The 20,062-nt window shown below is 54.5% G+C and overlaps 1 protein-coding gene across 1 annotated transcript in view; it reads left to right on the top strand.

Annotated features, from left to right (window-relative positions):
• ZNF236 (zinc finger protein 236) overlaps positions 1-20,062 on the top strand; it is an 80,367-nt gene that overhangs the window by 30,105 nt on the left and 30,200 nt on the right. The window contains exons 8-12 of the mRNA XM_039839483.1: positions 1,132-1,335; positions 2,188-2,425; positions 11,884-12,153; positions 13,547-13,750; positions 19,777-19,918. Of these exons, the coding sequence (XP_039695417.1) occupies positions 1,132-1,335; positions 2,188-2,425; positions 11,884-12,153; positions 13,547-13,750; positions 19,777-19,918 (1,058 nt within the window). The remainder of the gene's footprint in view (positions 1-1,131; positions 1,336-2,187; positions 2,426-11,883; positions 12,154-13,546; positions 13,751-19,776; positions 19,919-20,062) is intronic.

The following is a 20,062-nucleotide window of genomic DNA, read 5'->3' as shown; positions in this document are numbered from 1 at the left end:
TAGCTCTTGGTGCCTCTTGGTGTTTCAGAGTGAGGCAGCAGCACACCTGTGTGTGAGCTTTTCGTGCAGGGTGGAGCTGGATCACCTCCAGGGTCACTTTACTTGTGATTGGCCAGGGACCAGCCCTTAAACTTGGGGTCCCTGGTGGCAGAACACAGAAGGCTTTTTATTTAGTCTGGAGAGTTAAGTGCCACAAAAGGTGCCTGAGTTCTCCTCAGAAAGTTTATTTTTATCTCTTTTTAAGGTAACCCTCATTTTTTTTTTGGTCTGAAGGTAAGCGTCTAACTGCCATCTGTCCTACGGAGGAAGACAAGGGGCTAATTGTCAGTCCTACGTATTTTTCCACAGAGAGTCTTTATTTTCTTTAATTAATGACTTTATCTTTTAGAGCAGTTTTAGGTTTATAGGAAATGAGCGGAAAGCACACAGAACCCCACGCGTGGCCCCCGACTCTATGGTTCCCGTGGGAACGCCTTGCTCAATGGTGTGTCCGTTCCGGCCGATGAGCGGACGCCAGCAGTCTGCCATTGACTGAAGCGCAGTTTGTTAGGGTGCGTCTCCGCGCCGTGCACTCTGTGGGTTTGTTAGGCGCGTGGTGTCCTGCGCCCCCAGCGTAATGTCATGCAGAGTCATGGCTCTGCTCTCCCCCGTCCCTGACAGGATGTCCAGATTCCTACGTTTCTGAGAAATCAGATCCGCCCCCCTCCCCCACACACACGTCAGCTGCAACTTCACGGAGTCTACCCCCAGCGCCCGTTTTCCAGAAAACCTTGGAATGTTTTCACCACAGATTTCTTTTTATTTTCTTTATTTATTTCCTAACTTCATTGTAATGGGCTAACAGGTTTCTGTGCTCAGCTCCCCATCTTGAATTGATAGCATCTACTACCACTTAAAAAACTTAAAAAAAATCGTGGTAGCAAAATTCATTGAATATGTTGTTTTAAGAGCCAGTATTGTGCCAAACATAAAAATCAGTGAGGCATCACATTTAAAATTTGGGATATTGCTAGATTTTAACGCTCGTACTGGAGATATACCCGTTTCTTTCCTTTTGTTAAAAAAAAAAAAAAATTGAAGTACCAATTAATGTAATCGTTTATATTTTTAATGAAAATGTTGCTGTTTCAGGCCACGCTGTTCCAGACTTTACCTCTTCAGCAGACAGACGTCCAAGTGACGTCAGCATCGGGTCAGCAGACTTCACAGGCAGTGACCGATGTCATCCAGCAGCTCCTGGAGCTCTCGGACCCGGGGCCGGTGGAAGCCAACCAGGCCACTCAGCCTGGCCGGCAGCTGAGCATCACCGTGGGGGTCAGCCAGGACATTTTACAGGTGAGGCGCGTCCCTGCTCTTGTCTGTGTCGGTCAGAGCCCGGTGTCGTGACCGAAAGAACTGTGCGGGGCCTGTGAGAATGAGGACTGTTCACAAACATGTCCCCACTGAAGAGGTTACAGCAAAATGTAACATGCTTATTGAGTTACTTGTGGGCAGTGCAGAGTGCTAAATGGTTTATTCACACACACGTTTTAAAATCGTTCAGAACCCTTTTCTCTGTAAGCGAATTTACTTGAAAAGCACGGGCTCGTATCTGCCCCTGCCGACAGAGGCACAGGACGCGCCTCCTCTCCCTCGAGCTCCTGGCACAGCTGCTGGGAGACGGGCACTGCCCCCTGGGAGCACCGCCCCCTCGTGGCCACGCGCGCTCCCCGCGCCCGGGGTGGGCGGGCGGGGTGCGCTCCCGTCTCTGCCCAGTCTGCACGCAGTCTCCACGTGCAGACAGCCGGCCTCGGCGGCCTCTCTCTGTTTATGATTTAAAAACTGGCCTCTCTCCTCCGCCCATGTGATGCCCCGTTGGTGGGCGTCACGGCAGCCTTTGGCTTACGGGTAAATCCAGTGTCATGTAAACCGTGACCCCCAGTCCGCCCCGAGACACCCAGAGTTGTCTGCAGGAGGATGCCTCGGAATCAGAATCCGCCAGTGCACTTCCCTTTGCTTAGAAACGTCAGTGCTCGTGCCGTGGCGGGTGGAGGCGAGATGTGAGCCTCAGAGTTGGAAGTGTCGGTGCGGATGGCGGCCGGGCCGCGCAGACTGTGCTTCCGGGGTGGCGCTCGGGCTCTGGCGGCGGTCTGGCAGGCGGGGCCGGGCCGCCAGCCCTCCTAACCTCCTAGTTTTGTTCTGTCTCAGCAAGCCTTAGACAACAGTGGGCTGTCTTCAATTCCAGTTGCAGCACACCCGAGCGACGCCAGCCTCCCCCAGGCCTGCGCCACGCACGGGCGGGCTCCCGACCGCCCCGACCGCCCCGACGTGCCCCGCGAGCGGCCGGCGCCTCCCGGCACGGAGCAGGAGCAGGAGCAGGACGGCACGGAGAAGCTGGACAGAAAGGAGAAGAAAATCGTAAAGAAGAAGTCGCCGTTCCTGCCAGGTAGGTCCCACGTGCCTGGCGTCGGGTCGTTTTGGAGGGCGCGTTGCGCGCTGCGGAGAAACGTGCCCTGTTTGATTCCGAGGGGGCGTTTGCTCAGCGTTCCGATGGCGTCCACCTAGCAGCATTTGTTTGATATTTAAAGTGAAAATCCACAAGACGGTTTGCCTAACTAGCTCCTTTGCTTGGCGGCCTTCTTCCCCGTGACTCCTGCTCCTCCAGATGTGTCCCGGGGCCTTGACACCGGGCGGTTTGACAGTCGTCCCGCACCAGCTGTGTCCCTCTCCCCTGCTGCAGGCCCCCTTGCCTCCATCTTGGCTGCATTGCTGTCGCCCCCCCGGGCCGGTCCCCTCCCCTCTGCCCTTGATGGCCTGTACAGTGCAGCCCCTCTGCTTGAAACCCTCATGTTCCCTACGACCCCGTCTGGTCCTTGGCCTGTGAGCCTGGCACCTGCCCGCAGGCACTTCCAGCCCCTGCCCCTGCTTTTCTGGTGCAAACTCACGACCAAAACGTGGGGTGTCTGCCGTTCCTAACCTTCTCGCCACCTCTGGCCGCCTGGCTTCCCCACAAGCTGTGCTACATCCAGGGGGCGCTCTTTCTCCCCCTCCTCTCGGTGGGCCAGCCCAGAGCGGCCCCTGGGGCATGTCCCCTGAAGACGGCTGCCCCCCACCCCCATCAGCCTGCAGTCTCTGCGTCACTGGCTGGACAGCGGGAACGTATTCTGGTGCTTCTGGGTGCCCACGTGCTCGGCGTGGCTCTTTGCACAGGGCAGGCATCCTTGCATCTTTCTCAAATGAAGTAGATTCTCCTCTTGTGGGCAAAAATGACCTACAAAAATACTTTCTCACAAATGCAGCTATCCAGCCTCGCCCAGGTGTCTGGGGAGCGAGGGCTTTCTCGCTGCACAGACCGGACGACCTCTTGCCTCCGTCAGCGCTGCTTTCTGAGTGTTTCCTCATCGTTAGCGTGCGGTTGTGACACCGTTTCTCAGTCCCTGGTCTTGCTCTCCTCTGCCCCGGGCCTGCCCCCCTCCGAGTGAAAATAGGACGATGGAAAGGAAGCACTTTATCACCAGGGTTGTTGTGGTCTCTGGGGAGGCAAGACGGAGAAAAGGGGCCGTTGAGCAGGCACAGGGCAGCCTGGCGCCTTGGAGCGCCGACCCGCGTGCCTGTCCAGCAGCAGGAAACCCACCGGCTCTGCGAGGCCCTCCCACGGGTACTGCGGCCTGTGGCTGCCGCCTGGCACCGAAGCCACTCAGGTGCAGGGGCTCTGGCATGGCTGCCAGCCTCACGCCCTCTGCCAGGTAGCAGGAGGGCCAACCTCCCGAGGACTCAGGAGCTTCTCCGTGCAGTGAGCAGAGGTGTCAGAATGAAGTGCTCATTAGCCTTATCGTGCGGTATTGTAACGTGGAGTGTTGGGCTCACAGAGTTTGTAAAAAGCATGCACATTAATTTCTGAAATATTTGAGTAAGTTAAATACATATACAGAACACTGAGCAAGTTTTGGCAGTTCTAGTGAATTTTCGATTAAATTACTTTTTTCTTTCACTCTTTTCCCCCTTTATTTTTTCTTTATGGCGTATTTTTGAACTTACTTGGCTAATGTTTTTATTATTTCAGTATGAAAAATACATTTTTTAAGAAAAATATATAGGCGCTTACTTTTAAGTAAGTTAATTTTGTAGGTTACACATTGGTGTTGAAACAATTTAAAGAAATGTAATTGCTAGTGACAGTAAGTTAGTTTGATTACTGTATTTCCTTCATGCTCTGTGTCTGCGCACATAAAAGAAAATCAAACATTTTTAACACTTTATATTCAGCAATTAGAACCACCGTTTTCCATACCTGTGGTCTCGAAGGTCTGGACTTCAGGTTTCGACTAAAACAGATCAAGGCGCAGAGCGTCTCCGCTGTGTCCGTGGCGTTTTACGCCGTGTGACTTTGGCCGGCGGCAGGCAGCTTCTCCCGTTGCTGTCCCTGCACTTAGGGAAAACGACGCCCCGTTTACAGAAAACCCCGCTCCAAGCAGTGTGTAGCAGGGCAGTGTGAGTGGCCCAGGAAATGTCACCTGGAGTCCCAGTGGCGACGTGGGCGTGGAGAGAGCTGGTGCCTTGGGCCGGTGGCCGGGAGAGCACCTTGGAGTCGTTTTTAAGGACTTCAGCATCCGGCTCCTGGCCGGCCGCCCGAACCCGACTTACCTCTGAGCTGCCTGCACCAGGGCGGTGTTCCCGTGGGAGACACTGAGCACGCCCTGGGTGAAGGGTGCTGTGTGCAGGCCTGCCGGTCACAGGCATGTCCCGAGGGGGCTAGAGGAGGTGCAGGGGCTCCGAGCCTGACCGCAAGTCAGCAGTTCCCACCGTCCGCCCCGCCTCCCCAGAGCTCTCCCGGCTCGGTCTGTGATTGTCCCTCGGTGACAGCGACGTTCTCTGGACCTCGTGCTACTCGGCTTCGCTCCCTCCACCGCCTGTGACAGTTTGCAGGAAGCGCGGCTCCTCTCCGTGGCAGCAGGCCTGCCGCTCCCTGTCCCCTCCTGTCTCCTGCTCCTGGCACACCGCTCCCCACGCTGCGTGGGGCAGAGGCCTGGGCGCCGGCCTTGCACCTCCAGTCCAGCCTTCTGGCTGCTGAGGGCACTGGCTCCAGCAGGTCGTGGGGCCGCGGTCTGAGTACAGTCCCTAGACGGGCGGATGAAGGTCACGCGGCGAGCAGCGGTGTGGACACACTGGTGAGGGGCGGCGGGGCCGGTGACGAGGTCCGTGCACGCGCAGATGGTGGGCACTGCCGCTTGCTTCGCAGTCCGCTTGCTGCCCCAAGTTCGCTGGGCCCGCGTGCTCCGTGTGTCGCCTTCCCTGGCGGGGGCTCCGAGGCTCCGTGGGCGCCGGCTTCTGTCCTGCCCGGGCCCCTGTTGGCGGCCAGCGCTGCGGCTGTCTCCTGGCTGAGCGGTGGGTCCTGGCTGCTTCACAGGCCCGGGGAAGATGCTAATGAATCGGCTTCTCTCCAGGATGTCCTCCGTGGAAGGGTAGCTGTGGTTTTTCAGAGATGCGACAAGTCCAGAGAACAGGTGAGCGGTTCTGCTCCAAGCCTGTGCACCGAAGTGCCGCAGACCCGGGATCCAGGGTGGCTGTTGGCTGGCAGGCCTGAGCAGGGCCTCACGTGAGAGCACGCTGCACCTAGGGGCGGCCTCGCAGACTCCGGTGACGCCGGCACACGGTGGGCGCCGGGTCCTGCTGCTTGCAGTGCTCGAGTCTGCAGAGCCCCTGCTTCTGACACGGCGCCCGAGTCACGAGCCCCACGAGACCCGGGAGAGCGCCCAGCGCGAACTGCGATTTCGTTGCCACGCCAGCTGCTTTAAACTGCGTGGTGCCAGCAATGCCTGGACGACTGAAAACTCTGCTGGCAGACGCCCGCAGCGACCGATGGGGCCGGGCGGGCATGACCCGCAGCGACCGATGGGGCCGGGCGGGCACGGCCTCCAGCGCCTTCAGTTCTTTTGTGTTTTCTGCGAGCACGGCCTCATCTTCACCCCGTTTCGAGTTACGTCCTTTGTAAGTCAGGTCCTCGTGGCGGCCGGCATGACAGTGGCTCGTGCTGTCTGAGAGCGCTGTGGGCATGACAGAGCCCGGCGGCCTGACGGGATGCCATTGTCCTTGCGAGTTAGTGGCTACGGCACAGCCTGCTTTTGCTTCAGTACTCGGCAGTGCCTCTCGAGCATCCTTGATGTCCCATCCTGAGTTAATTTAGTCCAGCTAACTCCCAGTGACCGTCCCGTTCCATTTCAGCTTAGACAACGGGGCCAGGAAGTCGGCCTCACCTCCCGGTGAATGCCAACAGCCGGGTGGACAGGGACACTTGGCACAAAGACCCTGCTGGTTTCATTTCATCAGCAGAGTTTATTCCTCCACGTACATTGTCAGGTAGAGGGTCACGTGCTTCTCCCGCACAGCACAGCTGGCCGCGTGGGACCTGACAGCAGGCGTGCGAGCCTATCATGGCTGTCAGACGCCCACACCGGAAACGGGGGCCCGCCTTCCTCAGCTGACACGTCACCTTCAAGAGCGACGTCAGGATTTAGTTCGGCTCAATGCCACGGCTCCCGTGGCTGTGGCACACGGTTCCCACGTGGTGTCCGACCAGAGTGACTCCCACGGCCTCTGATGGCCACCTCGCCGTCCACCCCCGCCTCGGGAGCCCCGAGCACGCTCGGTCTCCACCCTGCCCTGGGTTTAGCCACTGGTGAGGGAATGGCAGCAGCTCGGCCTTGGGGGAGCTGCTCGGTAACGGAGCCAGGCGAAGGCCCGGCTGCTCTGCGTCCTGTGCATGTCGTCCCTGGAGGGCGGCGGGCAGCTGCCCCGGGCCTGGGCATGCGCGTCTCCCTGACGAACCGCTGAGCGGAGGTGGTTCTGAGGGTGTTTCGCTGGGTGGAGCCGCGCGTGAAGGCGGACAGCTTCGTGTGCCTCGCCGTGTGTCCTCTGGGCTCGGCCTTCCACGCGCACCTGCCAGGCGTCTGGGGAGGTCCTGACCTGCTCGAGGCTGGCCGGGCCCCGCGGTCTGAAGTCTGAATCAGCATTTTGGCCCCCGAGGGTCCAGTCTGTCTTTCCCGCTGTCCTGGGAGTGTTCTGGCTGCACGAGGCAGGTCCCCTGGCCCACAGCAGCCCCCCCTCACTCCGTCCCACCCCCTGCACTGCCCAGGTCCTTGTCACCTCGTCCCCCTCGTCTCCTGACACCATGGACGGAGCTGGCTGTGTCTCTGGCGCTCTCTCGCACGTGGAGCCTGACTGTGGAGTGAGGGGGACACGTCAAGCTTTCTTGCTCTCCGAGCACCGTCTGCGGCCTGGAGGCTCCCCGTCACCTCGCCCGGCTGCCCCGCAGGCTCCGACGTGCCAACTCCCAGCGGACGCCGCGCTGTCCGGCCACTTGAACGCTAAGGCTCTGGAATCCACACCTGGCTTTGCCTTTCAGACGCGCCTCAGAGCAGGGCCTTCTCGCGGTCCAGCGCTGCCTTTCGGCGCTTCCCAGGAGGGTCACCTTCACGCAGACGATTCCGAGTGTCCTCCCCTGGGATGGCTCACGCTGCCTTTGCACGCCACGTGCTCGAGTGCAGGCACTGCCGCAGCCCGCCTCTCGCCCTGTGCCACTCCCTGGTTCCTTCGGGGGGGCACGTGCCTGCAGGGGTCCTTGGCACGTGGCAGGCGCGTCCTCGGTGCCATCCTCGAAGCAAAGCTGGGAGGACAGAGCTGAGTCAGGCACACGGGCCGCACATGCACCGTAGCTTTCCCATGGGGTGACATCTGGCCTCGGCCGAGTCAGTTGCCCTTGAAGTGTCAGCTTCCTCATCTGTGGACTGAGCAGAGAACTGATGAGGAAGTCCCCATACAGTGTGTAGACCAGTGCCTGACACGTGCAAGTGCTTAATGAGTCCATTAAAAATACTTATTGAGTGGGTAAAATTTGCTCGTGTCACACTGTTCAGAAGATACAAAATGGCAGACAGGGAGAGGTGCGAGGCCCCCCAGCCGTCGCCCTCCGCGCCCCTGCCCAGGGCAGCCGCCATGTCAGGGTCTGTTCCTGTGTCTTTTAAACAGACGGCACATCACGTGTTACACATGTCACCACTTTGAGCAGGACAGTGGCACACTGTGCACGTTCTGCAGTTCACTGTTGCCCACCTGACACTTATTTTACACAGTGCCGGTAGCGCCCCGTGTTTGCGTAAATGTTAAGGTCATTCGTAGTTTTCGCTAATACGTACAGTGCTCCAGTGGGTACGTTTAGAGTTATGTCATTTCACACTTGTAAATTTATCTGTAGCGTACGTCTCTGGAAGTGTCAGGTTTCAAAGGTTAAGCTCTGTGAAGATTGTTTTAAAGTTTTAATTTTAAAATAATTTCAGGCTTAACAGAAATGTTGCAAAAACAATACAAAGAATTCTCACCTTTCTTTCGTATAGGTTCCCCAAGTGTTAGCATTTTCTTACTGTTGCTTTCTCCTTAACTGCGTGTTCCCTGGGTTTTCTGAGACTGACTTGCAGATGTAATGCCCTGTTACTAAATACTCCAGCAGATGTCTCCTGCGGCCAAGGACACCACCCCACACAACTGTATGACAGTCACCAATGTCAGGGTGCTGAAATCGACCCAGCCTGCAGATCTCCTTCATTATTTATGTCATTAATGTGCTTGAAGGCAAAAAAAAAAATTCATTCATACTTTAAAAATTTCGGTGAATGTTGCTGATTTTTTCCTGTGGAGTCTTATGGATTGCCATGCTGCAACTTGAGTTGGAGTGTCTGTCACCTCGTGGCCTTTGGGATAGTTGTCACTGGAGTGTCAGGTCCTTTTCCCTCATCTGGTAGGATCGGAGTGGCTTCTTGCTACAGCTCTCATCTCTTCTCTCAGGAGAAGTACGGTCGAGCGGCTTCTCACGCTGAGCACCTGCCTGTTTCCCACGAGAGGGACCTGGTTTTTATTTGCTGTGATACATCAAAGGCGTGGCACCGGGTGAGCTGCATTTGCGGCACATGTCCTCTTCTGGTGCATTTGCCTTTTCGAGTTAACAGGGAGAGATGCTTTGTTTCTCTGTCGTAAGTTTGTTTTACGACTTTTGGACTTGTATAGTGCTTAGATTTCAAGATCGATAGTTTTGAAAAACAACCTTTTTTGACTCAATTTCATTCCGTTTCCAGATGGACACCTGGCTGTCCAAATGCCGCTGACTGAATAGTGCCCTACCTCTGACACGCAGGGCCCTATACACTGCACTCACAGACCAGTGGAGGTCTTTTTTGGACCCTATTCCACTCCATCAATCTGTCCTTTTATTTTGTGTTCTGGTACCAAACAGTTTTAGCTTTAGAGTATGCTTTTGTAAGTAAGGGGCCTAGTCCTCTCTTGTTACACTTTTCAGAAAGTGTATTTTTGACCACTTTCACATATTTATTTTTTCATACGTATTTTAGAATCGTCTGTAAAACTTCCCCAACTCTAGTTCTGCAAAACTCCTACTGGCATTTGCACGTACGTGATGTAACTGGAGAATTGACGTCTTTATAATTTTTAGTCTTTGTACCAAAAAATAGGTTCTGCGTTTCCATTTATTCAGATTTTTTTTCCCCCTATATTTTAGTAGTAGTTTAAGTTTTTCTTCTGAAGTTCGTAGATATGAAGGATATTGATTCTCATGTATTAAAATGTGGGCCTCTGAATTTTAATTTTTTTAGGTATATAGTCATTTGTAATGAATGATTTTACTTTTTCCTTTATAGTTTATATTGTATGTTTCTCTATCTTACCTGATTTCATTGGCTAGTATCTCTAAACACGATAAATTAATGCAATGACAGTGGACTTTTCCCTTACTTTAAGAGGGTTGATTTTAGTACTTTTTTGTTAAGTCAGGTGTGATGAGATATGTTTTATTCACCTCCTTCTGGTTTTAGTTTTCCGATTAAGACTAGATGTTGAATTTTAGTAAAAGCCTTTCTATCTTACAGGTGATTTATGTTTTTTGTTTTTAAATTTATTAATATGTTTGAAGAGGAAAGCGGCCAGCACCAGAGATGGTTGCCATGGGGAATGCAGGTCTAGTTTTCCAGATCTTTCCATTTTTTAAAGGGCCGTTTGTCATACTGTGTGGGCCAAACAAAACACATGCAGGCCAGACTTGGAGGCGGCCTCAGGCTACCAGTGTGCAATCTCCGCTTCATCTGTTTCCAGAAATAAGTAGAACCTGGTGACAGTTGTGTATTATGTCATACGTAATTTAAGATAAATTTTCGTTTTCATTTTGAGGATGATTTCCTAATTTTAGCTAATAGATATTTTTATACTTTGCTTTTTTTGATCCATCATGACAAAATTATGGCACTTGCCTGAATTAATTTTTCCTTGTTAACTTTAAGCAGTCTTAAGTTGTAGACTTCCTTGACATAAGCTTTATGACTGTAGACTAAATGTCTTTCTCTCACTTTGAAAGCCATTCTCCTTGTTTCCTACTATTTTTCCCTCATGGTTTATGTTCCTCTCTGTTCTTGTTTCCACTATTTCACTTTTTTTTTTTTTTAATGTGTTTTCCTCCTTTTTCCTAACCTCCTTCCCTGTGTTAATTATTAATTAGTCTTGCAAAGAGCATCCTATTCAGGAAAACACAGCGCTGCCCTTTCAGAGTCACTTGCACATATGCAGGATCCCTTGTATTTACTGGTAACAAAGAGAAGGGAGATTTTCTGTTTTTGTGCTAAAACCACCTCTGTACAGCAGATCCTCCAGTAACGTCATTTCATTACGCTGTTGATGAGAAAAAAAGGAATCGCTTCCGGCCGGGCCGGTGTCTGTGTGGGGGGCCCGCACCCTCCGCCAGGTCTGCTGCTTTTCTCTGGGGTCCTTCCCCGTCCCAGTGAGGTGCAGTCAGTGACCCGGTGCGTCCGCGTTGTCCCAGGGAGTGCGTGAGGGTGTCCTGTCCACCGTGGGTCCCGCCCGCTGCCCTGTGCTGCCAGGGGCTCCACCACGCACGAGCTGCGGCTGGAAGGCGTGGGCTGGAAAATCCTGCTGCTCGTTGCTGTTCGTTTCTCTTAAATGCACGGACAGCTCACGCTTCCTTCACCGTTTGGTACTGGAAGTGTTTCGAGGGTCACTCAGAGTGCGGTGGTGGTTCTGTGCCCAGAACGTGCCGTGGACACCCAGCCCGCCTGTCCCCTCAGCCTCTGGTCGCTGGTTTCCGTACACGTGGCTTCGGTGGAGTCGCAGTTTCTGTTTCTGAGAACCTGTCACACTGAGGGAGGACTTCCTGGACAGACACAGTTTAATAAAGAGTTATCTGAGTTTTGTTTTTAAAAATTTTGATATTTTAAAAATCATTTTACTTATTGTATTTTCATAAATTTTGCTTGTGATTTTTTTTGATACGAATGATTCAGAGTTGAATAATAATAATTAGAGTTATACAAGAATCTTTAATGTTTGATCCTGAATTTGTTCGTGTCATACATACTAGCTTTTTTTGGTCTTAACTCTTTATAAATTCCCTTTTGTAGCATGAGAAGCTACCATTTCGTCAGTATTTACGTTTGCAGTATTTTTCGCTGGTGGTCAGACTCACGCTGTCCTGCAGCGTCGCTCCTTCTCACGTCCGTGCGTTCCTTTGGGTGTCGTCCTTCGATGCCCGGTTTTCCATTCGCGTGCGCAGTGGGCGGAGTCTGTTCCGCTCACGTGGCCCTGTGTCACATCCCGTCCCCTCAGACCGCTGATCTCTCACAGGCTGCGATTTATTCCCTCAGGGGGCTGTTGGCGCCTCGTGCTGGGCTAAGCGGCAGGCCTCCGCGACTCCGGCGCCTGGCGCGCTCGCTCTTCCGGGCCGGCGGGCGCCGCAGCGACGACGCAGCGGCCCGGGAGGACGTGGGCGCCGGGGGGCGCGGGGGGCGCGGGCAGGCCGGCCCCGCGGGACAGCTCGTGTTTTCGTTTGCCCAGGCTCCATCCGCGAGGAGAACGGCGTCCGGTGGCACGTGTGTCCCTACTGCACCAAGGAGTTCCGGAAGCCCAGCGACCTGGTGCGCCACATCCGCATCCACACGCACGAGAAGCCCTTCAAGTGCCCGCAGTGCTTCCGCGCCTTCGCGGTCAAGAGCACGCTGACCGCGCACATCAAGACGCACACGGGCATCAAGGCCTTCAAGTGCCCGCACTGCATGAAGGGCTTCTCCATCGGTGGCCACTCAAAGTACGTCTTTGACTGCGCGGGTGCCCAGCCCCTCAAGCCCAGCCCCACCACCCACCTCCGGCGTCCCCCTCGGCAGCCCGCGCCCACGGCGTCCCCGCCCCCTCACGCATCTGCCCGGCCCCCTCGGCCCCCTGGCGGCTCTGCCCCCTCGGCAGCCCCCCTCGCTCTGCATCCTCGGCGTACTCCACTGCAGCGTCCCGCCCCTCGCTCTGCACCCTCTCGCGCACCCCCCTCAGCTCTGCCCCTCAGCCCCTCCTCCGCCGCCCCCCTTGTCCCCGACCCGCGCCCCACACTCCCCGCGCCCCTTCCACACCACCGCGCGGGGTCTCCTGCAGGCCGCCCTGCTGGCCAGGGGCGCGGGGACTTGGCGCGCGCCACGGCGGACAGCGCCTCGTAGGGGCGAGTTAGAGGGGCCCGGAGGCGACCTGCGGCCGCCTGGCGTCGCTTTAGGCCAGTGCGAGGGCAGGTCGCCCACGTGGGAAGCCCCGTGGCCCTGGCCGCCATTGGCCTCGGGACCGTGGCCCTGCGGCTTGAGGGACAGGGGACCTCTCGCCTGCCCTGCCCTTCAGCTGTGCCGTCGTAGTCGCGGCCCCAGCGCGTCGGGGCTGCGGCGCCAGGGTCGTTGAGACCCGCCGCTCGGCGGGAGAGCGCGCAGCGCGCTGAGCTCGCTGTTGTAAACTGCGCGTGAGCGGTGCGCAGCGCGCACGGCGGTCTCGCTTCGCGCTTCTCACCGGAGAGGAGCCCTCCCTCCAGGTTAGCGGCGACCCCCGCGGGGTTCCTGGGCCGAGCTGACCGCTGACCCGTGGGGGACTTTTAGAAAGCTGAAATTAGTCAATTTTGTATGTCCTGGAATCTGCATTTTCAATCACCCATAAAGTGGTAGCTGAGGGAGATTCCCTCCAGAGGAGGAAGGTGATAGCGCAGGGCTGTTCAGAGGCTGTTGCTGCCCCATCAGCAGAGGCGTTGTTATTTACAACCAGTAGCAGCCGCCATTTCCTGCTTGAGTCCTGAGTGCCCAGTACCACTCGGTGCTGTTTAAGGTGCTGTTTACACTTTACCGCTCAGGACCCCAGCAGCTGGCAGGTGTGTGACTCCAGGTTACAGGTGACGACCTGAGACAGAGAGCAGTCTCACACGCTTTGATAATCTTCAAGACTGCTGCTGCTAGGAAATCCGTGTGTCTCTTCTGAAGAGGAAATCTTTTTACTTCAAATGCTCTCATCCCATGTCTTAACATCTATAATGTGAACTGTATGCAAACAAGGGAAAATGACAAATTTATCATAGCCCTGAAATAATAAGCATGAAATGACAACTCGAATGTTCAGATCAGTATTGGAATTTTATGTTGGCATTAATCGTGGAGCTGTATTTCCTTGAAGTAACTCTCCGATGTGCTTTCATTTGCATTAGGAGTCAGACCTTTCGCTTGTCCTCACTGTGACAAAAAATTCCGAACCTCAGGCCACAGGAAGACGCACATCGCTTCCCACTTCAAACACACGGAGCTGAGAAAGATGAGGCACCAGCGCAAACCTGCCAAGGTGCGCGTCGGCAAGGCCAGCACCCCAGTTCCTGACATCCCGCTGCAAGAGCCCATCCTCATCACGGACGTAGGTGAGACGCTCTTCCGTCCGTCTGTCCCTCGTGGGGGCATCGAGTGGCCTGCCCAGGCAGCCTGCGGTGTGACGGTGACGAAGTTCCCTCCAGGCGTGCTGTGCTGCAGCGGGCCGCGAGCTTGCTCCACCGTCAGAGTTCGAGTGTGAGTCCTGGTTCCGACTGAGCTCCCGCTCCCTACACGCTGAGCTAAAAGAGAGACGGCGCGTGGGGGACGGTCCTAGTGCACGAGTTCTCCCAGGGGAAGCTGCCTGGATGGAGCTCAGGGAACGGCGGTGTCCGCCCCATGGACCGCAAGGTGACGCTGCTGTTGATCTGAAAACCCGCGTCTGCTGTCCAGTGCTGCTTGGGGGCTGCTTCAGTCCTGGAGCCGCGACCCTCAGGGGCTCTCATCGTTCAGGGCGCAGCCAGATCGGCATGTGGTGGGTTAGAGCCCTGGGCACCCTTGCCTGGCTTGGGCAGTTCACAGAGCGAAGGGCCAGTTTCACTTAGCATGATTACACTTCACCGCAGCCCGTGGGTTCCCAGCGGCTCGTGTTGTTCCTGACATGCAGGATGATCTGTGAAAGTCAGGACAGACTCAACATTTTTTTAGTGGCCCTAGAGTTATCCTTCACGCTTGAAACGTACCCTCACTTTGCCAGATATTGAGAGTTGCCATGAGTCAAGTTAGACCCCTGTGGGCTTCTGGCCTTGAAGTGTATAGATGCTTAATTGTGTGGAAGTGGGGTTCGGATTCTCCAGGCTGCTTTGCCAAGGTTAGGACGGGACCTGTTTTGCTCGCTGGCCTTGGACGCCCGCATCTTAGACTGAATTAGTGGAGCGGGCGTCTCCTTTGCTCTGGGCCCAGCCAGACGCAGGAGGGAGGTGACTCTTAGAGGTGGCTTCACAATGTAAAATGCCATACATATTCTCGTGCTTCATTGTCGTGTGTGCTCGTGTGTCTCTGCTCTCGGACTCTGAGCTCCGTGAGTCCTGTGAGAAAAGGTGTGACTGTAACCTTGAGGACAGCTTGGTAAATGACAGAGAGGGTTTTCGCGTTGTTTTTTTAAAGTCGTTTGACTTAATTGGGAGATTACTTAAAACACAATGTTTTATACTAAGATCGTTGCTTTGGAAAGTATTAGAACGCCTCAGACATACTATACCAAGAAATTTGATGGCTGCATATTAAGGAAGCAGTGTTGGACGGTCATGCAGTTTCAGAAGCTTTTAGAGCTGCACAGGAGCTGCGAAGGCATCTTTCCAGAACTTCCCTTCGTCTGCAGACGTGAAAACTGGGCGCCAGGGGGACTTATCACCACACAGCCGGGGCGTGCCCGTGGGTGGACGGGCCGGAGGCGGTGTCTTCTGCGCTCTAGGCCAGGCTGTGCTCCGCAGAGCCCGTCGCCCCCCACGCCTCGGTTTTCCGTCGCTGTGTGGCGGTGCCTGCGCCAGGACTGTGCTCACCGTGATGGCTGTGCGGCTGCGTGCACTTGGGGGTCCGTATTTCACTAGATGTGCCGCCTGTTTTTCTCTAAATGCTTTTTTTCTAATTTAAGAACTAAATTTTAAATAGAATGACATGCAGACTGGGAAATGGTAGCGTCGGGGGGATCGTAACATTCTTGTCTGTAGCTGCTTCTGAGATTTCAAACGCGCATGTATATGATATGTCCGTTCTTTACAAATCACTGTCTTTATATACGATTACTTGTGTGTGTAAGTATAATATCATTCTGGGTAACGTCCATGTTTGAAATGTCTTTTCTTTGAAGCGAGCCAGGCTTTGGTTATCTACTCTTAAACGTCAGGGCAGTAATGATTGATCCTCCAGGTTCGCGTTTATGCTTTAATCACGATCAAGGCTTTCTCTTGCTTTTCTTTAACGCATTTGTCTGACCTAGGACGTCGATTTTATTTTATGTATGTTATCTGTCATATACACATTATGTTTGTCGTTTTGCAATATTTGCATTCTCTTGCTACTTACAATATACGACAACTCTTACAAGACCGGGTTGTTTCCCCCCCAAGCACCATAACGGAATAAAGCTTTCCTGTTATTATAGAAGGAATTTTAGGACGTTTTAAGGACATTTTTGGTTTGTTTTTGAAGCACATTAATTAACTGAAACCACTCATGCTTTTTTTTGAGATTAGTAATTTCCTTAAAAAAAACACTAAAGCATCGATAGTCTAGTAGAAGTGACATAATAAAGCTAAGACCTTAGGACTTTTACATGTGTTTGATTTATCCTTGATTTTTCTCTTCAAAGATTGAGAGCTTATAATTAGCCTAATTTTTTAACAGAACTTTACGTTTGTAAAATTATTAGAGGTAAAAAATGAAGCGCCTAAGAAATGAGGCCTGTTATTTTCACTTCCTTCAATAAGGAAAAGCTGGGACACCCCGTTGCACAGGGCTCAGAAGCCTCTGGGCCATGTTCCAAAGCCATGTGCCTGGACGGCGGCCCGGGACTTTGGTTCCGTGTCGGGACACGCAGGGAACGGTGTGCGTGTGCTAGGTTGTTCACGGCAGCGTGGTGGCCGTTGTAGTCAGGAGCAGTGGAACTGCCCGCCACAGTGTCCGAAGTGGCCTGGGTGCGGGGATGTCCCGGGAGGGCGGGAGAGCGTCAGGGGCGCTGACGTGGAAAGGTGTTGAGTGTCCAGACGAGTGACAGACGGGTGAGAAGTGTGTGGGGCTGACCCGCTCATGTCCGTGCACAGACTATTCCTTCCGGTTTTCTCTGAGCAGCATCGCCGTGCAGGTCCTCTGTTTACGTGATCCGCATCGTTTCAGAAGGGACCAAGGGACGTGCAGGCCAAGCATGGCTTGGCAGGGGATCGGATGAACGGGGTGTGCTCACGGGGTGCAGGCAGGGCGGGAAGGAGGTGAGGACAGGCTGGAGACGGGGTCGGGCCAGTGTGCGAGGCTCGGGCTCGTCTGCCCGGAAGAGTGGGCCCTCGGGACAGAGAGCGAGAGCTCCAGGAACAGCGCGGCTGGAGACGTTCTGACAGGGAAGAGAAGCGGCCTCGGCGTTTCCTGATGTTTGTAACGGAGCATCTGTGTACCACGGAACGCAGGTTCCGGAAGCCCCAGGAGGAGGAGCTGGGAGGAGGACAGTGGGGGCTGGGGGTATTGCAGAGGCAGGTGGTGAGAGGGGAACCGGCACCCGGGTGGGGGTGACGTCCCTGGGCCTTACGGGGTCCAGCGCTGCGGGGCCTGGTGCAGACGGCCAGGCCGCAGTCTCTACGTACACTGCGGTCGGGCCGCCTTGGCCGAGGCGAGGTGTGGGGCTGGCGGGGCTGGCGGGACTGGCCTCCCTGCCGTGTGAGGTCTAGTGCGGCCTGGGGGAGTGCACAGCCACCCGCGGAGCCATCCCTGAAGTCGGCATCTGGTCGCAGGACTTGGGCAGTTGCGCCTGGCGCCCTCGTGGGATCGGGCGGCTTCCGGTCTGGCGGTTGGTGAGCTTTGAGCACCCCCGCAGCCCGGGCCCCTTACGACAAGCATTCCTTTGTGGTGTGGGACGTGGCAAGAGCAGTACCGTCTTTTCTGACTTGCGAAGTGCCTTGTTTCCCCGTGAAACAGAAGACAGCCATGCGAAGGCTTTCGCTTTCTCAAAGTTGTCTTGTGAATTTTGTTTTACGTCCGTCCGTGAATTTCTGGAATTCATATAACTTATTGCTGAACATCATTTCAGTTTCCTATGTTTCTCCTTCTGTTGCTTTTTCATGCGTCGCTTGTCTGATAAAGCAGATAAATTTCTCGCATCAGTTTATTTATACATTTCATTTTAGTTGTGAAAGGAGAGTTTTTAAATTTTTTAAATTAGTTTTTCCTTAGAAATCATTTTTCCATTTAGTTCAGTAGGGAGCAGCCACGTGGCTTATCAGGGGTTGTTTGGATTTCACAATTTTAATTAAGTGGCACTTTTATGTTAACCATTGTTGAACCTATTTGCATAAAATGTCAAGCAGTCAAGTAACTGAACTGCCAACGTTGCCGTGGTGCGTCACCGGGGCCTCTGCAGTGAGCCTTCCCGTTTTGGTTTCAGAAGCTCAGAATCATCACTCTTTTAGTTGCCATTTTGGAGAGTCTTCACGTTCAGTGTCTGTTCTCGTCAGAGAATGTCGTGTGACTCCCCAGGCTCAGCGATGTCCACTGCAGGGTGTCCGTGAGCCCGGGTTCCAGACACCTTCATCCCTGGTGTTCCAGACACTGAGAGCAGGTCATTCATTTATTCCGTCATACTTGCGTGTCCTGCTTGGCAGGTGCTGTGCTGGCTCAGGCCTGTCTGTGACCGGGGGACAGTTCCCAGTCTCAAGAAGCTGTACCAGCGGGGTGGGCGGAGGAGACGAGAGATCAAGCAGTGACAGGTCTGAAACAGAAGTGAGTCGCCGAGCGGCGATGTGAGGGCGCGTTGTTCAGGAACAGTGAGCGTGCGAGGACGCGGAGGGACGTGGGGACGCTGCTCGCACGGGCGGGCGGGGGAGACGCAGATGCAGTGCCCGCGAGCCGGCTGGGCGGCCGTGCCTGGGTTCCTGGGACGGGCCGCTGTGGGCCTTTGAGCCGGTTGCTGTCAGGGCCACAGCCTGCTTTAGCCCAGCGCTTTTCTGTGGGTGATACGAGGAGGCAGAGCGGGACAGTCACTGGGGGCTGGCGGCGCCCAGGTGCCTGTCACAGAGCCACGCGGGAGAGAGCGCGGGTTCCGGACCGCCCCTTCCACGCCGTGCGCTCTGAGCTCCGCCACGTCACTGTCTCCATCAGATTCAGTACGGTGTCAGGCAGGCGGCGGGCGGACTCGGGGTGTGTGCTGCGTGGCTCACACACGCGTCACAGGGAGCGCTGTGGTTCTCTTTGGAAGATGAGCGCGCTTCCGAAGCGAGCAGCAGGAAGGGCCGGTTGGCCGGCTGCCTTCAGCCCCCCGCAGGAGCGCGACTTCGCAGAGCTGTCGCGTTCTCGCCACCTCGGCAGTTTTCCCTCCCTCGTTGGAGGTCGGTGGCCGTGGAAATAGGATTTAGGGAGCAAGTGTAGGAGACGTTGGAGAGCCGCGGTCCCCAGGACTGGCACATGGGAGGGTCGAGGGGTGGGGAAGCGGCTTCTCAGAGGTTCCGAAACGCCCGCCCCTGGCCCGGCCCGGGAGAATGGTGCTTCTGCGGAGGACAACGTCGCTTTAGGCAGAGACTTGGCTCCAGCCTGGACTGTCAGAGAAGTCAGGGAAATGGTGCCCGCTAGTAGTCTTCTGCACGGAAGTGCAAGCGGCACAGCTCCAGTGGCAGAATGTAGGCGGGTCCCGACTCTTGACAGGTGACTGCATTGTCCCGGGGTGGGGGGATCCGCCAGGGTGGATGGACACGGTCTCCGTGACGTTCCAGGCAAATGCCAAGTCATCCGGACGCTCCGCCTGCACAGCTGTCCGGATCGCATGGGCAGCTCGGTCGCTTGGTCAAGACGTGTTTGCTCCATGGCCAGCCTAACAATTCTTTATTTATTGAAACTTACACGTAAAACCTGAATCATTCAAGTTATTTAAGTTGTTTAAGTTAATAACTTTGCTATTTGCAGATATCCCTTTAATACAGTTTCTGTGGAAACACTTTCTTGGATAGAAAGGTCACACTGGAGTTGTTTCTGTTTTTAGTTTATTATGGGGCCTGGTATACAGTCTCCATACGGACTCAGTACGAGACTCGAAATCCCAGTTAACCTAAATTTTGGATAAAGTAAATTCCATGCCAACAAATCCTCATAGAAAAAGTAAATGTACAAATCCGTTAAAAATTGGTTCTAGAACCAAGGGAAGTAACTGACTATGTAGGTATTCCTCATGTTGAGAAAACCGTATCAACTTTATAAGTGTGGGAAACAGGTGTTCTCTAAGAGCCCGTTCTCAGCGCACTTGAAACAGCATCTAGTTGCCACATTGGAATCTGTACTTCAGCTCCTCAGAATTTTCATTCTCCGCGTGCGACAGTGCCTTTTGACACTCACCTTCTCAGCGGCACTGACGGTGAATTATTCCTGCTTTTATTCCGGTTTGTAGGCCTCATCCAGCCCATTCCAAGGAACCAGTTTCTTCAGAGCTACTTTAATAGCAATCTTGTGAACGAAGCAGACAGACCCTACAAGTGCTTTTACTGTCACCGCGCGTACAAAAAGTCTTGCCACCTGAAACAGCACATCAGGTAAGGCTGCAGGCACGCAGGTGTGGGGTCTAGTGCAGGTACAGTGATCGCTCATCTGATGGCTGTGGAGCTCTAGCGGGTGGTAGAGTTAGCCTTCGGTATTTAAAGTGTCATCTCTGACTCCCAAAGTATTTATTGTTAACT

This window comes from Pteropus medius, unplaced genomic scaffold, assembly GCF_902729225.1.
Source record: "Pteropus medius unplaced genomic scaffold, Ma_sr-lr_union100, whole genome shotgun sequence".
In the NCBI taxonomy this organism is placed as follows: Eukaryota; Metazoa; Chordata; class Mammalia; order Chiroptera; family Pteropodidae; genus Pteropus; species Pteropus medius.
Note: the sequence above shows the minus strand (reverse complement) of the source record. Positions and strands in the feature narration are given on the sequence as shown.